We start from the raw sequence: 23342 nt of genomic DNA, 5'->3' as shown, positions 1-23342 counted from the left end.
ACTGAGATTGCCCCCAAAACATCTATGTGGCTCTCAGCACAAGGAGCATATTATAGATGAGAAATAATAGGCAAACACAAATGGTTAGCTTATCACCAGATGCTAGAATTTTATTGAGGGGAATGTAAAATACAGTGTAAAGAATTGGTGGCAGAGGGATATAGTTGTCAATGGTTTTCATATTTACTTTCTAGTTAATAAGTTTCTTATTTTTACAATAGGAACTTATTTTTTATTATCTTATTTTTGCAATAGTATTAGATTTTGGTTTAGTATTAGTTTATCAGGCAGAATAAACTTGGCCTTGGTTTGCTGAGTGCTAGTAAGAATTCAGGTTAGCCAATACATTTATAGGGAATGCAAGTTGGGTAAATATATAAATAAACTTGAAATCCGAGGACAGCCAGAGAGAAACAGTTCTCATAGGCAAGGATGACAAAGTTTGCTGTTTTGTAATAAAGCAAAGATTCTAACTATTATCTGCTTAAAAAATGCATAAAGTTGGAAGTTCAAGGGCTAATGAAAATTGTGATAGCAGCAGCTTACAGCAGCAACCAATTGCGGGAGAGGAGCAGTATGAAACGGTATCAGGAAGGAATGGAAGATTGGCTTGATACTCTAAATCAGAGGTCTTCAAACTTGGCAGCTTCAAGACTTGTGGACTTCAACTCCCAGAATTCTTCAGCCAGCATAGCTGCCAAATTTGGGGACCCCTGCTCTAAATCTAGCACTAATTATAATTCGGTTCTTAGTCCCTGAGACCCAATAGAATAGATAAAGGTATAATCAATATAAAAGTGATTCTGACTCCATGAAAGACACTCTTTCCTCATGCCTGAGCCAAAGAAAGGAGGCTGTGAAGCAATTGTTTCACTACATCACTGTGACAGTGTTCAGGCCAATTCAGATTTGGAGTTAGTAACCCTAGTGGCTATCCTGTGAATCAGTTTTGTCTGTCATCAAAGTTGAACACAAATTCTGCATGCCCAGAATTCCAAGGGATGGATGGCCAAGAGCAGAGATGTACAACTAATTTTCATGAATGTATAGATAATACTTAGTAAAGGTAAAGGTTCCCCTTGCACATATGTGCTAGTTGTTCCCAACTCTAGAGGGCGGTGCTCATCTCAGTTTCAAAACCGAAGAGCCAGCGCTGTCTGAAGAAGTCTCCGTGGTCATGTAGCCGGCATGACTAAATGCCAAAGGCGCACGGAACTCTGTTACCTTCCCACCAAAGGTGGTCTCTATTATTGTGGTCCACCAGCAGCCTGCGGAGCTGGCAGCGGAGTTGGACAGTGATGAGGCTGAGGAAGAACATGGGCCAGTCCTGGAGGCTGGGGAAGGCCTAGATGAGGGCTTTGCATCAGAGGCAGAGATGGGGCCAGGGCCATCGGGGAGTGAGGTGCAGACTCCGGAGCCTCCAGAGGCTGACAGTAGAGAGGCAGAGGAACAGGAGGAGCCTGTTCCTAGTGCACATATGAGAAGAGCTGCCAGAAGGCAAGAGCAGTTACAGCAAAGAGGACGACTCGGGAGTAGGGCCAAGAGATGATTGGCCCCTCCCATAAGGCTTAAAAGACCAGCAATGGCTCTTGGGCTCTTTGTCGAAAACAACGTTGATAGACTTGTTCTTGTCTTGCTGCACTTATCTCTTGTCGGTGTCTTCTGCTTCTGAACTTTTGCCAAGAGAAGCCCTTGGCAGTTTGCCTAATTATACCAAGGTTGGTGATTAGATTGAAGAATTTGTGTTATGAAGAACTTGTTTTGATTTAGTTTGGACTATGCTGAGAATGAGTTAATTCTCAACTTTATTAGAACTATAATTCTTTATAGTTCTAATAAAGTCTGTTTGTTTTGGAACTGTTTGAGTCAAATACTACCTACTTGGGCCTGGGTCACAACACCTGTTTCTCTACTTGCATTTTTTACATGCTTTTGAACTGCTAGGTTGGCAGAAACTGGGACAAGTAACGGGAGCTCACTCCGTTAAACGGCACTAGGGATTCGAACTGCTGACCTTTCGATCAACAAGCTCAGTGTCTTAGCCACTGAGCCACCGCATCCTTCTAGATAATACTTAGTACCTTAGATAACTCCCAGGCTGACTAGCAACTTCACCCAATAGTTTCATGTAGATATTAGAAGGAGGGAGAGAGTCAAGTCCTGAGGCATAATAAAATGGAGGCGCTCAGGAGCAGACACAACTGAGTGGAACTGGCCTTGGAAGAAGAACTATGGTAAAATATGCTTCCCCCAAACCCCTAAGCTTCTGCAAACCTCTTAAGACGCAGCTTGTCTGTCAGACACGGCGGTCAGCAGGTGGATGAGCTGATAAGTTACATGAATTTGTTGTTGACTGATTTACCCTCAGCGACCATTTTTTTTTCTTTTTGATGTGGCTTTATTAATTGCATTTTGTTTTGTATTGATGTTTTTATTGTGTTAGCCACCCAAAGTCACTTTATGTGAGACGGGCAGCCATATAAATCTAATGAATAAATAAATAAGCTATGATCAATGGTATTGAACACTGCTGAAAGAGCAAGGGATGCCAGGATGGATGCACCTGCCCCCATCTCAAGCCCACCAGAGATCATCAACAAGCATGATCAGTACTATTTCAGTACTATAATCCATCCTAAAATCCAACTGAAAGGAATCCAGATAATCTGCTTCGTCTGGGATCCTTTGGAGTTTCAGACCTATCACCTTCTCAACAACCTTCCCTAATAAGATAATAAATTGGAGACCAGACAAAAGATTAGATTCAGCAGTGCTTATTTTTGTAAGCTGCCTAGAGTCACTGTGAGTTTGGTGACCATATATGTTATATTAATAAATATAAACAAACAAACAAACAAATAAATAAATAAATAAATGCCTTCTTGTGGACAAGATGAACCACCACTTTACCATGGCAAGCATTCTGTGTCAGAATCTCAAAAGATTGTCCATCTCTGGATAAAAAATGGAATATAATTCTTAATTACTACTGAGAACAATATGAAGATAGATAGGACCTTCCAGGAGCACTAGTGCTGGCTGGCTGATTAGTACATAGAATTGCAGGAGAGTGGGGTACAGTTGCATGCAAATATTCGGATATCTGCTCAAATTTGTGTTTCAATGAACAATATTTGGAAGCTTTTTATCAGAGAAGATCTAAAGGACTGATTGAAAGAGTACCCAGACTTTGGCACTTCCCATAGTCACTGTTTCTGCTCTGAACCTGTACAAAATTGGACATAGATTATAAGCGTGCATTAAAATTTACAGAAAGATATGTTTAACTCAGTACCAGGCTGAAGTTTTTCAGCTTGCATGCATAGTTTTGAGTTGGAGTGTTTCAATGTTGGCATGCAAACCACCTGTCCTTGATCTGCTCCAGTAAGTCACAATGTATGTTGGAAACTAGTATAGACTCTTGTTTCTAATAGCATGCCTGTATATTTTGCATTTAAACTGCCTATATTTAATTATAAGGCCCTTGGATTCAGAACTGTAAAATTTAGTGAAAGCACAGTTCCCGCCCTCCCCTTATTCTTTAACGCAACTGAAATGTGAATGTACAGGAAAGCTCTGGAAATCATTTGAAGAAAGCAATGCTGAGTTGGATAAAATATCTGACCTCCATTTGTTCGTTCATTCATTCATTCATTCATTCATTCATTCATTCATTCATTCATTCATTCATTCTGGTCTCTGCTGAATCTTAATATTCAATTACCTGCTTCCTCTCCTTCTTTCCCCAGCACTGGTCCTATTAATGGTCTCCCAAGGGCCCATTCATCAGAACAGAAATAAAGAGTTATTAAGGCCGTAATTCTTGGAACCTGCTGTTCTCTGACAGGTGCCATAGATTCCCACTCTTTAAGTCAACTGGTTACGTGGAGTTTGCTCCATTATAGACTGGAAATGACAGCTAGGTGGTATCCTTGGGGAGGAGGACATACCAGATGGTGAGCAACCAGCTCCACCTACAGAATTTGGGGAAACAAGATCATATGGGGAAGGTGTCCAGCTCAACCATGAAGCCATACTGCCAGAAACACTGGTCAGCGGTGGGTTTCAGATTAAGTTACTACTGGTTTGCGCGTGGACATGTGCTTGCTTCGTGCGTGCATGCGCCCGGTTTGCACACACGCCTGCCTTCCACTCATGCGCCTGGCCTTCCGTGCATGCACTTTGCTCATGGCGCGCACCTTCTGCGCATACTCCCGGCCTAAAAAATGTGCCTAAATAGGACGGCATAGAGCCAGGGCGGGTGGGCAGGTGGGTGCAATTTCCACTACCGGTTTGAGTGAACCAGTCCAAACCGGCTGAATACCATCTCTGACTGGGATATGTGTGGGGGAGTGGTGGATGGAGAATTTGTCCCTCTGGATCATTAGATGTTATATATGTAGAGGCATTTATATGTTGAAGAAAAAGAGGAGGAGGATTTAAAGCCTGATGCTGGTGGATAAAGAGGAGTGGAAAGAGATTGATTGACTTGAAAATAGCAAATTTTTATTATTTGAAATGTGTTTGCCTGTATTAAATGGGTTAATATTCTTTTAACTGGTTTAACTGATGTGTCAGTCTTGATTTTCCAAGTCCAGTGTCCTCCAGATATATTAGAATACCATCCCCAGCATCATTATCATCCATCATAGCCCAGAGTCATTGAGAGTTGGGTGGTATACAAGTTTAATAAATTAAATTATTGTAGCCATTAAGTGGGAATTATAAGATTTCATCCCAGCTATATGGAGAATGCAAGGATGAGGTACTCTGCACCAGAATTATATACAGAGAGATCTCTTTTTAGGGGGAGGAAAGGTCAGTTTCAAAATGAGTTGGGCAATCATGAAATGAAACATTAATTACCTTCACTACTGAAGAACCAGGCTGAAGATTTAAATCTTCTGTAGCAATGGGATTAGAGTTGGTGAAATGGTGAAATTTATATATTGAGTCATATAATTTTTGGATTGTTGCCTTCTGGCAGAAGATACAGAACAATTAAAACTCGGACCACACGTTTTCTGAATAGTTTTTATCCCAGAGCTATAATTGCACTCAACAATGAACTAAAGGGCCACCATCAGTGAGCTGTTGGACAGCATTACTTGGTCTGTTGTGTGGATGTTTGGGTGGTTTAGGGGTGGGGAATTGTGGTAGGTGGGAGTGTGTTTGGGGATTGTTATGTGTGTTAGACCTGGTCTTTGGGTGTTAAGTGAATTTCATTGTATGGGTATACTGTGTATACATGTACAATGACAATAAAGTTGTTGCTATTATTATTATTATTATTATTATTATTATTATTATTATTATTATTATTATTATTATTATTTTATTAGTTCTAACCATGCTCACATGCTTAGTGGTTTCATTTTGCTGCATGAAGCTTCTTTTGGGACTGAATATTCAAAAAAATGTCAAAAAAGTCTGATTTTTAGTGGCCAATGAAAGTGGCTGAATTTTGGGGAACCGTTTGTAGAACTTTGTCTTCATATGTCTTCAGTCTCTTCTTATTGACATGAGTCTATTGATGTAGACACAAATAGAGCATCAGATAAGTTCATACCAACTTTTGTGATCAATTCCACTAGATGTATTGGATTCCAGCTTCCATCATCCCTATTTCGCATGCTGAATAGGAATGATGGGAATTGAAAGCCAACATATTTGGAAGGCACCAGATCAGGTGAGATTGTTTTTCTACTCACTTTACAAGTAAAGAAATTCTTTACACCAGTCCTGTATATAAAAAAGATGGAATTCCTAATCATCCTTCTACACCAGAGGTGGGTTTCAGCAGATTCTGACCAGTTCTGGAGAACCGGTAGTGGAAATTTTGAGTAGTTCAGAGAACCGGTAGTAAAAATTCTGACTGGCCCCACCCCCATCTATTCTCTGCCTCCCAAGTCCCAGCTGATTGGGAAGAAATGGGGATTTTGCAGTAACCTTCCCCTGGAGTGGGGTGGGAATGGAGATTTTTCAGTATCTTTCCCCTGCCATGCCCACCAAGCCACGCCCACCAAGCCACACCCACAGAACCGGTAGTAAAAAAATTTGAAACCCACCACTGTTCTACACCACCAGTGGTTCCACTCCCCAGTAATGACATGAAAGTGATCAACCATTGTCTTCTTTGAAGATGTTTTTTCAACTTCTTGATCTAGAGTAGACTTCTGGTATACTGGAGGAATCCCATCCAACTATTAACCAGGGCCATTCCTCTTTAGCTTCTCAGCCTAAAAGCTATTATCTGAATAACTATTAGAATGCCACTTAAATATTGTAAATTTAGTCAACAGTTAAAAAAAGCATTTAAATATATGATTAAACCATAAATTACATTCTTGTAATACATATTTAATCATTCCTGTTTTAAACTATACTCAAAACTTACATAATTAGAATAGATATTTTTTTAAAATGATTTTCAAAAACACGTATGGTAACAGAATTGACCAGAACAGTGAAATGAATAATACAAAAAAACCCCACACCTTAATAGAAATATATTGGAAATTTGTATTGGTCAAAGAAAGTTCAAGTTTATGTGAATCAAAAATTCCAGACTCGTGCTTACATAATTCTTATGCAGCACACACAACCCAAACTATCTAGTAGATATGCCACCACTATTATTTAGTCATCCTCCTGGGTCCTTAATAGCAGCTTGTCACATAACTTAACATTTTCACAGCATGGAAATCAAAGATCAAGATCTTTTCATTTGCTTGATTTTTTTTTACATCAAGCTGCTCTTAACAGTGTGCTAGAGGGGTCAATGAAAAATTCAGCATCCCATCCAAAATTTCTCTCCCTTTTCCTCTCCCTCCCTCCCTCTCACTCACTCACTCTCTCTCACACACACACTTAATGCCCCCACTCATCTACATATATACACAGCCTGGTTGCTGATTGCAAACCTGAACTTAATTATCCCATGTAGGCTCCTTTGATAAGGCAATGAGCCTGGCTTCAGTTGTGGAACCCACCCACTGACTTTGGAATAAGCCCTGTTTTTTCATCAGAATGGTAATATATAGAGAGGAGTAGAGGTAATACTGCCTAATGTAAAGGTTTATTTTTCTAATGATGAAGAGAAGGGAAGATGTTTAAATGAACAATGGCAATCCTGGTGAACCCCAGTATACTTGGTGCTATTTGCTGGGCAAAACTGACGGTCCATTTCTTATTTGCCAGTCTTTGATTACTTGGTGTTGTGAGGACAGAGGCAGACTGCACAATCTTGGATTCCAGACTTGAAAGTCCTGATTATGCTATTGAGCAGTCAGCTATTTTCTCCCCAGCCTTCTGGAGCACTGGCCAAGAAAATCCTTCCAAATACATTGGATTTCAATTCCTTTAATCCAGTGGAATACTACCTAAGGGTTATCGGAATTGAAGCTCAACATATCTGAAAGGCACTAGTTGGTGGAGGGCATATGTTCATTTCTGGGTGTTATAAAACGGAGGGTAACAGGTTTATGTGGGCAATTGTGAGATGCCTTAAGGCAATGATGGCTAACCCTTTTGCCATCGTGTGCCAAAAGCAGGGTGACTGCGGGGTGGTCGTGTGTGTGCGTGCCCACACCCATAATTCTATGTGCCCTGCCCCCCCCGTGCATGTGCACGACCCCCCCCCCATGCTTTTGGCATGTGATGGCACGGTGGACCCAGTAGGCCTGTTTTTCGCCCTCCCCAGGCTCCAGAGGCTTTCTAGGAGCCTGGGGAGGGCGAAAACAGCCTCCCCAACCCAGAGGCCCTCTGGCGGCTGGAAACAGCCCATTTGCTGACTTCCGGTGGGCCCAGAAGGCCCGAAAATCAGCTGGCCAGCGGGCACACATGTGTGCTGGAGCTGAGCTAGGGCAACGCTCGTGTGCCCTCAGATATGGCTCCACGTGCCACCTGTGGCACCCGTGCCATAGGTTCGCCATCACAGGCTTAAGGGCTGCCGTAACTGTCGTATCTCTTGCAGCTATGGTGACATGGTTCCAAGCACCATTGCAGGGAAGATCTTTGGATCCATCTGCTCTCTAAGCGGGGTGCTGGTCATCGCCCTTCCTGTACCTGTCATTGTTTCCAACTTCAGCCGTATCTACCACCAGAATCAGCGGGCAGATAAGCGACGAGCTCAGCAGGTAGATTTTGGGAGAGGAGGGGGAGGAGGAGAAGGAGGAGGAGGAGACCACATACACGGGGAACTCAATTATCTGTGACATTCCACAAATAGTTCTCTATGTTTCTCCCTTTACAGAAAGTTCGCCTGACCCGAATACGACTGGCCAAGAGTGGCACTACCAACGCTTTTCTTCAGTACAAGCAGAATGGAGGCCTTGAGGTATGAACTCAATTCTCTGTTCAACCTGGTGCCCTCAGTTTTCTCCATGCTGGGCATCCTTAAGACAATGGCACAGATTTTCTTAAACCTATTGACTTTTCCTAGGTAAGGAAAACAAGGATCAGCGTGAATGGGAAACACATGTTCCTCTTTGTTTGGGCCAATATGCTCAGTTTTTGTTATTGCAGTCAAAATGAGCAAACCTAAACCTTTGATCTTTGGAGTTGACTATAGCTGGGCTGTAGACATTTTCTCTCCATTGCATTCCATCAGTGTTAAGATTAACTTGCCAGAGCTGCATGTTAAGCCAAAGATAGTTTTAGGCAGAGCTAGTTGCTGAAAGATAAGGGGGAAAAAAAGAGAGAGAGAAAGAATGGGATATACCAGCCCTCTTTCCCTTTCTTGGCCATCCACTTTCTGTCACATCTGTTATTGTTTTTCTTTCTCTTGATCTGTTTTTCTATCTCCCCATTTTATTTACTTTATTTATGGGGATGCATGCAGCACTTAGCCTAATTTCAGAAACAATCTGCAAATGATCAGTCTAGACCTCTGACAAAAGGAGTCTGTCTGTTCTCTGGCAAAAAGAGAAGTAGATGTGATTGTTTTCAGAGGGCTTTTGAAATTAGGCTGAGTACCATGTTCACCCCCAGAGCCAACAGTTACACATCCTTGGGCCAAGCTTAGAACAGAGCTTCCTCTATGAGTCACTTGCGGAAACCAATGCTGGAATGCTCTTCCCCAGGGAATAATTCTGGTTCTCTATTATCTCCCACACTTGTTAATATAATCACAAAATCCCTCGAATGGGTTCATTGGAAACGTTGGCATTTGGTTTAGATTTATGTCCAAGATTCCCATCTCTATTTCTCCCTCTCACCAAATCTAGGGGAAGCTGTGAACTTCTTTTGTGCAAAATCCCATTCATTAAATGAGAGCAATTTAATTAAAGTGCTGTCCAAATAAAACAAAGGTTCAAGCATTGCATTATACTACAAAATAATTTGTTTTGTGTTGGCTTGGGTGAGCACATGCATTTACCTAGCCCATTTTCATGTATTCAACAAATAGCAACTAAAACAAATCATAGTTTACTAGGTTTGAACCCATTCATTGTTAAGGATAGAGGAAGACTGGCTGAAGAAACAGCTACTCTGGATGGTCTCAAAGGACCCAATTCATAGCTCCTGGACTTTTAGGGGCTACTGTTGTCCTAATACCTTTCTATCAGCTTTAGCTGATTCAGATTCTGTGTCTCCTCTGATGCAATAAACTTAACTGCTGTCATTCATGCATTGGTGTTTTCCAAATATTCTGTGAGTCAGACTGTCCTTGAAGATGGTTTGGAAATGTCAAAGGCTGCACAATGCAGCCTCCTACATTGCTGTCAAGTCTTGCACCATTTGGTTTCTGTTCTGATTGCTAATTCTTCGCCCTTTGTTGGTCAATACTTTGATCTTAGCTAATACAGGCATCATAGAAGCCTACTCTTAAATTATTTGTTTATCTTATTTGTGATATATTATATGAACAGTAAGTAAATATTTTAAAAAAAATAACTTCAAAAGTCTAATCCAGTGCTCCTCAAATGTTCTAATCTCAATTCCAATTTTAAATAAGCTCCCGACTTTATATTGCAACTGGAGTATTCTTTGTTGGAAGGCTTCCTACCTTGCAAAATATCAATTCCCTATAGACAGAAAGGTAGTCCATTAGAGAGGACAAATATAGCCACACCCTAACCCTGCAGTATTATTTTCTAAATGCAGAAACCTTCTTTTCAATGGAAGGCACTCAGATACTTGGCTACCCTTCTTGCAATCTGAATTACAATAATCTAAATATATTTAAAAGTTGAATACGTTTTAAACCTTATGTACTTAGGCGTTTTCCCCATTTTTACATTTCTACTTGCGTGTCCAATGAAGGCTCTGATAATTTAGATATGTGGATATTCAAGCTGGAGCTACCAATTGTTGAAATGGAATGGTTATGTCCATCAGATATCCCATCTGCCTTTATCATCTTTCTCCATCAGGACAGAGATCCTGATGCACATGCCTTGGCAGTGCGTAACCGATCAGCTTTTGAACAACAGCACCACCATCTCTTGCACTGCTTGGAGAAAACTACAGTGAGTAATAAGAAGGGGGGATCAAAACAGGGGAGGAATCAAAAAAGGGAGGAATGGAAGGAATTTGGGAAACAGAAGTGGGACTGGTGGGTGAAGCCTGCATTTGTATTTACAAATGAAATCTGCTTTCTGTCCAACACCTTGTGAGCCAATCTTCCCACTTTACACTCTAGAAAATAGTAAACTATGATTTTGATGCTCAGATGGAATAATGGGACTTTTGTTACTAAATACTTGAGGGTTTCTTATTGAGGGAGAGGTTGGAACTGTGCTCATCTTATTTCTAGGCAGTTCCCCCCCCCCGATATATAACATGAATAACCTCACCCAAAATAAAAGCAGCAACATTAAAGGGGAGAGGCTTGTTGCAGTGACTTTGTGGGGAAGATCCCCCTCTGTCCCAATAATGGTTTAATTGCTTCTGGTAGAATGTTTGTTACTTTTTATTGCAACAAGGATAATAGTAGTGCAGATTGCCAGTAGATGCAAAATTAAATCAGTTACACCCAGAGGTGAAATCCACATTTTTTTAATACCAGTTCTGTGGTGTGGCTTGGTGGGTGTGGCTTGGTGGGTGTGGCAGGGGAAGGATATTGCAAAATCTCCATTCCCATCCCACTCTGGGGCCAGCCAGAGGTGGTATTTGCTGGTTCTTGGAATTACTCAAAATTTCCATTACTGGTTCTCCGAACTGCTCAAAATTTCCGCTACCGGATCTCCAAATTGCTCAAAATTTGCGCTACCGGTTCTCCAGAACCTGCTGGATTTTATCCCTGGTTACACCCCTTTTGATGTTTAGTATTAAATTATAGTTTAATTATTAAAATATAGTACAGGACAGAAATCTTAGGATCCTATGTAGGTCTTGAAAGACTGAATTGTAGCCCCCAGAAGCTGGGGTGGTGGTAGCGGCATAGACACACTTTAATTGAGTATAACTCTGGAAACTGCATATAGTTTAAAATTTAAACTGTAAGTGATCATCAAACTAGAATTCATATGGAGCTGTCCAAGGTCCTGTTTTCATTTGCTCTTGGTGCAGAACGACTTTTGCCTTGATTTTGTTTATCTCAGCTGAATTTCATCACTGTCTTAACATTGCTCATCTTGATTGGAATATGACTGCCTAGATTTGATATGAGAGTCTGAACTGATTCTACAGGTTTACAAATGTATGTTCTATATTTTTCTGCTCTAGTTGACAACTAATGAATTAGAAATGAACATGATTATGTTTTGCAACAACATTAATTTACTAGGATAGTTAAAACAAGAAGGGGCAGCAATGAAGGACAAATTTATCTTCAGGCTTGAGAAAATGGTAATAAGATAACAGACACACTGTGAAATAAGACAAGTGATTGGTATTGCGTGCCCTCCCGCCACCCTTTTTTCATAAAAAGCTGTTGGTGGCTGAATTTGCAGTAACTGACCCAAGAAGGGGATCTTAGAGTTTTATTACTATTTCAATAAAAATGACAGTTCAGCACAGGAAAAAAGGCAGAAACTATATTTTTAGTCATTGGGAATGGAATTGATAATAAAAGTGCTAGAATCATAATGCCTTAATACAAATTAATGGTGTCATCATTCTTAATATCCTATTCATAGTCTTTTTTTAGTTGCGGTCAGTATTTCTCAGAAGAGTATCGAGCTGAGAATGCAAAAACAAAGTAATCCAAATGATTAAAAATTGTTGGAGCAATGAGGAAAAGTTACAATATTTGAGGTTTTTCAGCTTAGAGGGGGGAAAAAAGAGGCAAGTGAAGGGGCCATAATAGAATTGTATTAAATTACACATGATGTGAAGAAAGTGTTTAGGGGAAAACTCTGATGAAGTATTAATTAAGTAATCTGATAAGAGCACACTTGAAGAAGAAGGGCCGTTTGGGAGTAAGAATAGGTTTGTCCACTCACATCAACCTCTATTATTATTTTTCTCCTTCTCTCTCTCTTCCCCTTCCCTGGCATTTTTTTTTCACCCACATGCAGAGTCATGAGTTTACCGATGAACACACCTACAGTGGTTTTTGTCTGACTGAGCCCCTGGGTTACCGCACCAGCCGCAGCACCTCTCTCTCCTCTCAGCAAGGAAGCACCTCCTGCTGCCCCCGCCGCAACAGGCGCCGCACCACCCGCCTCACCAACTCCACCATGTCTGTGAGCCATGCCAGTGCACAAGAGCTGGATATGTTGAACAGCCAGAAAAGTGCTGCCCCCCAGAGGTAGGAAGTATGCCTACAGCTTTTAACACCCAATCAGTGGGAAGAACGGATTGCTTCCACTTGCATTATTCATGCTCAAAAAAACTTTGATTACATCTATTATTTGCAGGAAAGAGTGAGGATGGGGGAGACACAGCTCAAATATATTACCAAAGCTATTCAGTATAGAGAGAAAATTCAGCTCAGTAGCAAAGCATTTTAAGCAAGCATTCTCAGGTTTAATCCCCAGGAGTTCCCTGCCTGAAGGGCCACTGACAACCAGTGCTGACTGTATTAGATTCACAGGGGGTTTTTTTTAGATTGATATGCTGGTAATATAAACTGTGTCTCACTAGTGCTAAAAAATAAAATAAATATAAACAAATAAATTTTTTAAAAACTCATGACCTTTCAGAAGTCCCTTTATCTACCATGATTATCATTTGGTTGGGGCTGCTGGGAGTTTTAGTTGGGTAATATCTGGAGTGCCACTGGTTCCCCATCTCTGCCTTCCTCCCTGAAGACCAAAGACCATCTGTAGGGTATGTAAAAATACCTCATGGTGACGTATAAAAAATACTCCTAGAATAGAGTGCAATTAAATCTGTTGATTTGAACTCCAGGTCACCAAAGTTTTGCAATAATAAATATGTTAGTTGCCTTCACTGTAGTTAAGAAAGTTTTTAAAAAGTCTGGATAGTGGACATTGCAACACCTGGAGACAGCAGAATAGAAGGGAAAGAAAATCACAAAATACAAAGACCTGCAAGAGAAGTAGAACAACTGCGCCAAAAGAAAGCAAACATGGTAGCAATAGGAATAGGCACCTTGGGTGCAATTCCAAAACATTTGGAGCACCACTTAAACATCATTGGCATTGATAAAAATCCCCAATTGCAAAAAAGCTGATTTACTTGCAACAGGGTACATCCTGCGACAATACCTCTTAACACCATCAAACAAAAACATCTGCCCACCCCAGGTCCTTGGGAAGGAGTTGACAGGAGAACAAAAATGCCAAATCCAATCTAAACATCAAGCTGACTGTTTGATTGAATATATGGCAATATAATATATTGCCATAGCTGCTTCCCTTCCATCTCTTGCATAACTGATTTTACAGCTAATAAATATGACCAGATTTGTTTAATAATACAGTGGATCTGATTGTACTTGCAGCTCAGCTATGCTGTCAAGTACAACCAGATCCACTGCAGGATGAAGCATAAAGGACATTTTTGACCAGTTTACTAAAAAAAAAATCTGTTTGGGCTCTGCAGGAGGAGGTTGGGCAGTTATGGCCTTAACAGAAATAGATAGACTGGATAGAGAAGTTTAGGGTAAGAGTTAGGTTAGGTTAGGGCAGGGGTGTCAGACTCAATTTCATTGAGGGCTGGATCAGGGTTGTGTTTGACCTTGGGGGGCCGGGGTGAGCATGGACAGGGTGGACATGGACACCTCAACATCACTTGTTTTCTGCCAGTGAAAATGGGCTCCCAAACTCCGTTTTCAGCTGTGATGGCCTCCTGCAACCCTCTGCCAGTGAAAACAGAGCTCGGGAGGGCCATGGATGCTTTTGCTGCCAGAGGCACCGTGGGCTGGTTCTTCACTGTTTCCAGGGTGGCCCCATGGGCCAGATTTAAGCACCCTGCATGCCGGATCCTTGAGTTGACATCCCTGGGCTAGGGCAACATGGAGGAAGTGATCCAAGAATGTACCGTATTTTTTGGAGTATAAGACGCACCTTTTTCCCCACAGAAAGAGGGTGCGTCTTATACTCTGAATGTAGCCCCACCCAGCCTTACAAATGGAGATTTCAGAGGCTGAAAGAAGCCTCTGAAAGAAGCTTCAGAAAAAAAGCCTCAGAAACGAAGCTTCAGAAAAAAAGCCTCTGAAAGGCTTTTATCTAAAATAATATGGCAAGCAACAAAGGAAGAATCAGTAAAGGTTCTAACCATACTATGTTAACAAATCTGGAGAATGACACAATAACCAACAGATCCGGAAGAAGTTAATCTACATACCAATACCAAAGAAAAGAAATTGAACAGAGTACAGATAGTCCTTCAGAATAAAAGCCTCTGAAAGAAGCTTCAGAAAAAAAGCCTTTTTTTCTGAAGCTCTGTTTCAGAGGCTTTCAGAGGCAGAAAAAAAAGCAAAAAAAAAAAAAAAAGCAAGGCACAGAGCTCACAACCAAGGAACCTGTTGCTAAAATTCACCTCTAGAAACAGCTGATTGGGGGTATTCCGGGAGGCCGATCCACCCACCAATCAGCTTTTTCTTGTTTTCCTCCCCAAAGACTAAGGTGCGTCTTATACTCGGTTGCATCTTATACTCCAAAAAATATGGTAAGTGACATATTAGTGCCTCTGGACTTTGCCCCGGGCCTATTTTTTCCACATTTTTGGTCTACTTTGGTGTTCTTGCTAAACAATGAATTATCCATACTAGCCAAATGGCTTAGCTTGAAGGTTCAGCATTTCCCCTCCAGTGAAAGCACAACGTTTTTGGTTCTTTTTCAAGTTCAGGTCAACTTTGTTTTTGAATGGAATGCCAAAGTTCTGCTCTGCAAGATAGACCAGATCAGGTAACATGCTCCACAAGATGACTGGAACTCTATTTGATTAAGTTAGGTTGTAGTAACAGAATTGTGTAAATCTGTTGTGTTTCCCTCACTCTTATGCTCCAGGCAGTCATGGAAGCCAGTCAGAGTTCCTTTTTCATGGTTTCCCCAAAGCTTAACTGATACTTCTTCTGCTCCTCTTGTCCTAATGACTTCTGGATGCCTTCTCCAAGGTCAATTCCATGGCTTGCTAATCAGAATTACATTCCAAAATCAGAACTAGAACAGGATTAGAACAAGAGCTGGGTAAAATCAAGCTGGGATGTAAAAAAAAAAATCAAGATGTCATCCGTGACCATGTGATTGAAGCCCCACCTCTCTTTATAGCATCACGATGAACATTAAAAAGCAGCAGGACACCTATCATATAGTCATTAGTGCCATCTTCAATGTTTCGTTCCCCTTCTCCATGGATGCTGATGGGGCCAGGCCAAAAAATAAAATAAACTCAAAGGTAATTACTATAATTACCTATGTGTATTTGTAATTTTCCTCTTCTTGCGCACTGAAGGTGGCATCTCACTTCAACAGTGGTTGATGTAATCCCGATTGTCCTTTCAAAGTTTACAGTTTTGTATGGGGGTTTAACTGGCTCATTTGAACTTACTCCCGTTTGGATATTGCTTTGAACGAAATGCGGATAATAATTGATAGGTAAATTAGTGATTGCAAGGAGCATGGAAGCTTAGAGTGTCAGAAAAGTTCACTATTTCTCTATAAAATGGGGGCAGGGGCTTGGAAATGGAGATAAGACCTTCTGCTTTGGCCACTTATTTTATGGGGCAGATCAGGACTCCTGGCTGGAGCTTCCCATGCATGACCTAGAGCAGAGCTAGAGCAGGGGAAAGTGATCTGATGGCCCCACATCTGTTTGTACTCCATCTTCTACAATACCTTGCTGACTCCTGCCTGTCCCGGAGGAAAGCATCCCCTAGAAGATCTGGATGGCCACAAGTCTATTGGCCAGGAGCATAATAATAATAATAATAATAATAATAATAATAATAATAATAATAATAATAATAATAATAATAATAATAATTTTATTTCTATACCGCACTTCTCCCGAAGGACTCAGGGCGGTGTACAGCCAATTTAAAAACACAAGACACAACAATAATTAAAAATTAAAATAATTAAATAGATTTGGCCGATTTAAAACCCCAAAAATTTAAAATACCCCAATTTAAAATTATTAAGTTGATAGCCCGGCCTGGCGGAACAACAGGGTCTTCAATGCGCAACGAAACACCCGGAGGTCGGAGATCTTGTGTATTTCCGGGGGCAGTTCATTCCACAGGGCTGGGGCTCCCACAGAGAAGGCCTGGGTGTCGCCAGCTGACATAATTTGCCTGATGGCACCCTGAGGAGACCCTCTCTGTGGGAGCGGACTGGTCGGTGGGAGGCTATTGGTGGCAGAAGACAGTCTCGAAGGTACCCGGGTCCTAAGCGAGTTTTATTATTTGTTTGTTTTGTTTTGGGAATAGTCTTTTGATTCCAGCCATGTATTAGGGTGTGGATTGTATACAGGTAGTTCTCAACTACAACTATTCATTTAGTGACTATCCAAAGTTACAATGGCACTGAAAAAAAGTGATTTATGACCTATTTTCACATTTATGATCATTGCAGCATCACTACAATGATCAAAATTTGGACGCCAGCTTGACAACTGGCACGTGCTTGTGATGCTTGCAGTGTCCCAGAGTCATGGGATCATCTTTTGGGACCCTCTGACAAGCAAAGTCAATGGGGAAGCCAGATTCGCTTAACAACAGTGTTACTTACTTATCAGCTGCAGTGATGCCCTTAACAACTGTGGCGAGAAAGGTCATAAAATGGGGCAAAACTCAACAACTATTTTGTTAAGTAACAGAAATTTGGGGCTCAGTTGTGGTCACAAGTCAAAGATTACCTGTAATGGTTTTAGGAATTATGCTATTGTTTGGGGGAGGGATTGCTCTTGTATGCCACCCAGAGTCACCTTTGTGAGATGAGGAGCTATACCAATTGCTCAACTAAGTAAATGAATCAGGGCTGGTGGCTAAAGGTAAAGGTTTCAGATGTCTGACTCTAGGGGGCGGTGCTCATCCCTGTTTCCTAGCCAAGGAAGTCTGTGTTGTCCGAAGACAATTTCTGTGGTCATGTGGCCAGCATGGCAAAGGGGCACGGAACGCTGTTACTTCCCACTAAAGTGGTACCTATTAATCTATTTGCATTAGCATGCTTTCTAACTGCTAGGTGGGCAGGAGCTGGGGCAAGTAAAGGGAGCTTACCTGGTCTCAAACAAGGGGTTTTAAAATCTTTAACTGCTGAGCCATCGTTCCCCTTATTGCTGGTGGCTGATGGGAATGAAATCCTAAACTCCTGGAGGGCACCCTTTGCCTTCCTAGACTAACACATGAGCTGTGTTCTCAGTTGCTTAATACATATGAGATCTATGCCATGCAGTTCTATTGATTGATTTATTATATTATTCATAGGCTGCCCTTCAAGATTAACTCTCCCCTTGTGGTTTGTAACATATTAAAATTTAAAATTTTCTTTAGAACTCTTTACAATTCAGAGCCCTGTAATCTAGAAATATTGTAACAGGGTTACAGCAATGTTATGGCAGCAATAATATGCATCAATGCTCAAAAGTACACCCCGTTGTGTTAAGTGGGACAGACGTGAGTTTTCACTTATTCCATTATATAGAACTGCTGCTTTTGTGGTTCTAATTAGATAGTGATTAACTGCAGGTGTCAGCAAGTAGCTGACCTTGGTTAATTCCCCAGAATCAAAGTTGATCTGACCTGGTTCACACATGGATGGGAAACCACCAGGAACCTGCTAAAACTATAAAGCAAATCGTTTGTAGTTAAGGTCCCACTTATTTTATTTAAATGGACTTTTGAGGGATGTAGGGGGCATGGGTGATCACACAAGGGCTCCCTTAAGGGCTTTAAGATGGAAAGTGGGAATTATTTCAGTGCAATGGGAGGCACTGCTGAAAATCAGATTTTTCTGCCAGATTTTATTGTGCTATTCGGCTCCTCTAGGGCCATAAAGAGGTGCTGCATGGTATGAGTCCTTGCCTCACATGGCTGTACTCACAAAACACACTATATTACTTCCCACCAGAGCGCGGAGGCAAGGAATGCTATGGGTCCCCTCTCCTAAGAGGGCCATTTAGTGGAATCAAGAAAAAGGGCATTCTCTGTAGTGGCTCCCTCCCTACAGAGATAAAATTGGCTCTCGCTCTCACACTATTTTATAAGGCCCTGAAGACTGGTTCTGCCCACAGGCCTGTGAAGCCTAGGATGATATGAAGCCCATCAACTGGCTGGTCTGGTTTTTGTTGCCCCAGAAATATTGGTTTTTGTACTGGGCTTTTATCTTTGTAAGCGTCTTGGAGTCAGTGAGTGTGTGTTGGGCAGCCATATACATTTTCTTAATTAAGCCTTGGCTTAGTACGCTGCATGAGCCCAATTACTGTGATTCATTAACCCTAAAGGCTTATCTATTGTGTGACTCCAGCCACTGCAGTGTCAAAATCATAATTGTTTTGTGAACTTCTCCAATGTTGGTTTATTCAGGAAAAGCATGCTTAAGCAAACCATAGCTCATTCTGAACCAAGCTGGAACTTGTCTTTACTGTGCTAGCTCCTTCCTACTCTATACATAAGACCTGTTCAAGCCTTTCTTGCTTGAAGATATAACAAATATATCAGTTTTTCCTAGTTCTGGGATCAGATGTGTGAGTCTGGGTGGGAATGATAAGAACTGAAGTCTGGTACCCAAAGGGCATTCTGGAAAGCTACATTAGAGTGGGGATCTGCCTATAACTGATGAAAGGTGAGATCAAAAGGTTGGAGGGAGGTTTTCCATCTCTCCACATAACTGTTTCCATTTTCCTGGGACGATTCATTCCTGCTGAGAATCTAAGACTTAGTGCAGATTTATGATTGAGTTGCACTAACAAATGAGGGGATAGGATGGTACTTTAGTTGATTACATCACCAAAAGGAAAAAAAAATGTTTTTAACTAAAGGAGTTATCAAACATTCCATGGACACAATTTTAATAAACATCCCTGTTTCAAGAATGATGCTGGCGAAAGCTGAATTGATAGATGGGTTTGAATGGAAAGAAAAGGCTGAAAGAGGCTGGACAATGCAAGCACAGAGAAAAGAAGTTTAGGGAAGAAACATAAAAGCCACTTCCATTATCTGAAGGAAATGATAGGGAGAATGGCTGACTGCTTATTGGCACCCATTCAGCAAGAAAAAGAACCTATTGCAGGAAAGCAGGCATAGCATCAGCATCTGGAAGAGCCAGAAGAAGCATTCTCTGGGGAAAAGCATTCAGTCATGGGTGTTTTGTGTCAGCACTAGATGGCTTTTGATTACTGCTCTAGGCTCCATTTGTGCTATTTCTGTTGAATCTTCCAACAGAATGAAGAGCTTGTCAATCAAAAGGATGAGTTAAGTATCTGCAGATTGACTGCTATAAATGTGATCTCTCTCCCCCCATCTCCCCCTCCTTGCAGTAATTGACTCAGCTGCTCTGATGCAACTAGACATTCAAAGGAGAAAGAATTAGCCATAATATAATTGAACTACTGCATAGGAAATGGAAGAAACCAACTTTCATATACTGAGATGGGCAAAGATAGGCAGAAGAATGCACACCCAGCTATAAAATGGATGCTGGCTGGGTGCAGGGATCCCAGCAGCCTAAGGGCTGAAGGGAAAACGGGCAGATACGTGGAAAAACCCGGAGGACATAGGAGACCAAGGAAACCTCCTTGGGGTCTGAAATATGGAAGCAACAGTACCCAAGAGACAGATCAGCAGGAGACACGGTCAGCAACTCAAGAAGGTAGCTGAGATGAATTTAATATATGAATGATAAGCCAAATGTTAGGCTGCAGGTCTCCAAAATTGTTGAATTCAATTCCCTAATTTCAGCAGGACTCATGTTTCTTACAGCTTTTTGAAATAATGGATCTTCTGCCACCTCCTGGTAGAAGAATGGCAACACCAGAGGAATAGTACCGAACCAAGAGTCAAGAGTCAACTTTCCCATTGGCATATACAGCAAAAGTAACTCCTGGGACATTATTTTACCAAGATTTTACTTTACCGATAGATCCATATAGGTACAGAAGAAGCAAAGTTGGTTCTGAGGCTTTGGCGCGAAAGGTAGCATAGTTAAACTTCCCCTTTTCCTCCCTGGGCTACCCCGTGTCCATTATCCACCAATACCATTCTATCATTTTATTTTGGGAAACAGTCTGTGCCGCATGAAAGGGTCCCATCAGGCGACCTTGAAATGTTGGGACTTTCTCAGGCTGCAAACGGCTCACATAAATAGACATGAGTAAGAAACACGAGTTTTGCTGAAATTAAGGCTAGTACTTAGGAACTGAATTCAACAATGTTGGAGACCTGCAGCCTAACACTTGGCTTATTTTTTGAAATCATGGATCTTCTGCCACCTCCTGGTAGAAGAATGGCAACACCAGAGGAATAGTATCGAACCAAGAATCACCAAAGTCATTAGGTTAGAATTAGAAAGGTCTACTAATCATTGCCCTAACTTGGCATGTACACATTAGGTTAACTCAGAGGTGTGTGTCTTTCTTTATTTGAAAGCCACAGCCGACTTAACTCAGCAAGGCTGTATTCCAAAAGTAGATGAGGAAATGCTCCATGAGGTTCAGGGGTTTTAAGAAGTGAAATGAGTGCTTAAGACTTTGAAAAGTTTCAAGCACACAAATGGCTCCATAACTTTCCCAAACACAAAAACATTCAAAGCCAGGGTCTGAAATATTATAACCCAAGCACTTGGACATCTGTATGGGTCACAATAGAGATGTTAGAGGATTGCACTCCAAAGCCCTTTTGCCTGATGTGAACTCAGCTAATTGTGGCTTGCAAACCATGGCCTACAACTTAGCCAGTTGTGTGAACCCAGCCATTTAGATAACACACAGTAAGCCACAATGTGGTTAGTTTATTTATGGCAGTTTTAGTATGTTGTATGAATGCAGCCAGTGTTTGTAAACTGTATTTACCATAATTGTTTAGCTTGTTGCCTGGACCTCATCAGTGATAAACTTCCTTTTTATGCTTTGACTTAAAACTTTTCCCCCTTTTACTGTATATTTCTTTATTTTTTTAAAAAAATATATACAATTTTACAAAGTGAAACAGATAAACACAAAATTGTATAAAGAAAAAGTTACAAAATGAAGAGAGGTGAATAAAAAAAAGTGTTAAATCCCTTACTGGGACATTTCTGAAATTGGGTTACATCATGAGGAAAGAATTACATTCTGTATCTGCTGAAAGCTGCACCTCCTCAGCCTTGGTTGAGCTTTTAAAATGCTCATGCATGGCTAAGAATAATTTTCCTTTGAAAGCACCACTGGTGAAAGAAAAGCAATGCAGACAGGAAGCCTTCAGAGGCAAGTTTTCATTCCATTAAAACCTCTGATACTTGAATGGCACACAATAGGTGTGAAAAATTTACCTCACACGTATTCATCTCTCTAGTTTCCCTGAAATTACTTCCTTTCTTCCCTCCCACTTTTCTTCCTCAATCCCTCCCTCCCTGTTGGCACACATATACTGTATTAAATCACTTATGCTGTCTTTTTTTTTTTTTTTTTGGTCTCTTGAAGAAGATCAAATAGAGTCTTCCTTTCAAATGATTGACCCACCATAATAGCCACGTCAAAATATGGAAAGTCTATTAGGATGCTCACAAGATATAAGCATTTGATTCAGATTTATTTATTTATAAAATTTAATGGCCACCCATCTTACCAGAAGGTAACTCTGGGTGGCTTACAGTCATAAAAAATATATCTAAATTAAAACATAAATTAAAGCCAAAGATTAAAATCCTAACGATACATGGGGCAGGAGTGGAATGGGAGGAGGTGAGACCTGTTGTTACTCGATCAACCACCTCCACTGTGCTGTTTCCCCATTGGGCCCTCAAACCAACTGGCAGAGGCAGGTCTTTAGACTCTTATGAAAGGATAGGAGGGTTGGGGCCAACCCCATATGGGGTGGGGGGAGATATTCCAGAGGGCAGGAGCAACAGCAGAGAAGGCTGCTGGACCTTGCCAACTGGAATAATTGGGCTGATGGGACCAGTGGTGGGTTTCAAAAATTTTTACTACCAGTTCTGTGGGTGTGGCTTGGTGGGCATGACATGTGGATGTGGCAGGGGAAGGATACTGTAAAATCTCCATTCCCACCCCACTCCAATGGAAGGTTACTGTAAAATCTCCATTCCCACCCCACTCCAGTGGAAGGTTACTGCAAAATCTCCACTCCCACCCCATTCCAGGGGAAAGTTACTGCAAAATCCCCATTTCCTCCCAATCAGCTGGGATTTGGGAGGCAGAGAATAGATGGGGGCGGGACCAGTCAGAATTTTTACTACCAGTTCTCCGAATTACTCAAAATTTCCACTACCAGTTCTCCAGAACTGGTCAGAACCTGCTGAAACGCACCTCTGGATGGGACCCACAGCATGCCTCCTCTGCTGGCACAAGTGAGACAGGCCACTCGAAACATTGGGTGCTACATATTTACGAACAAAAAACAGGAATTATCGGATAAGGTTGTGTACAGTTCCAATTCCCTCACTTCACTCTTGTATTCTGTTAAATAATTGGTCTCTTTCTTGTTGGAGTGGAGCTGGGCTATAATTCGCAGTAGTTCAAATGACTGAAAAATCTTTCATTTAGTAAAAGAAATTCCCTTCACAGAGGCTGAATCCATTGTGCTAAGCCAAATGTGATTTGTTTTTGTTTTTTTAAAGTAACAAAAAAGAAAATGAATAAAACACAAAGATAATTATGATTGATACCTTCGCAAAGGAAAAATACATGAAAAGTGCTTTAAAAAGTTTAAAAATAGCACAGATAAAAAGAAAGTATAATATATCATTAACAGTTACAATATACAATGTCTAAACTTATCTAATGTAAATATTATTCAAGTATATGTATATTTATTTCTGTTACATTTATATAAC

General features: G+C 41.1%; 1 protein-coding gene across 1 annotated transcript in view; it reads left to right on the top strand.

The window, feature by feature from the left end:
* The window catches only part of KCND1 (potassium voltage-gated channel subfamily D member 1), a 58493-nt gene that overhangs the window by 30104 nt on the left and 5047 nt on the right, over positions 1-23342 (top strand). Inside the window, exons 3-6 of the mRNA XM_034434054.2 lie at positions 7976-8138; positions 8255-8338; positions 10377-10472; positions 12465-12697. Coding sequence (XP_034289945.2) covers positions 7976-8138; positions 8255-8338; positions 10377-10472; positions 12465-12697 — 576 coding nt within the window. The remainder of the gene's footprint in view (positions 1-7975; positions 8139-8254; positions 8339-10376; positions 10473-12464; positions 12698-23342) is intronic.

This window comes from Pantherophis guttatus, chromosome 2 (genome assembly GCF_059756535.1).
Source record: "Pantherophis guttatus breed Tessera chromosome 2, ASM5975653v1, whole genome shotgun sequence".
NCBI lineage: Eukaryota > Metazoa > Chordata > Lepidosauria > Squamata > Colubridae > Pantherophis > Pantherophis guttatus.
This window is presented reverse-complemented; position numbering and strand designations above follow the sequence as displayed.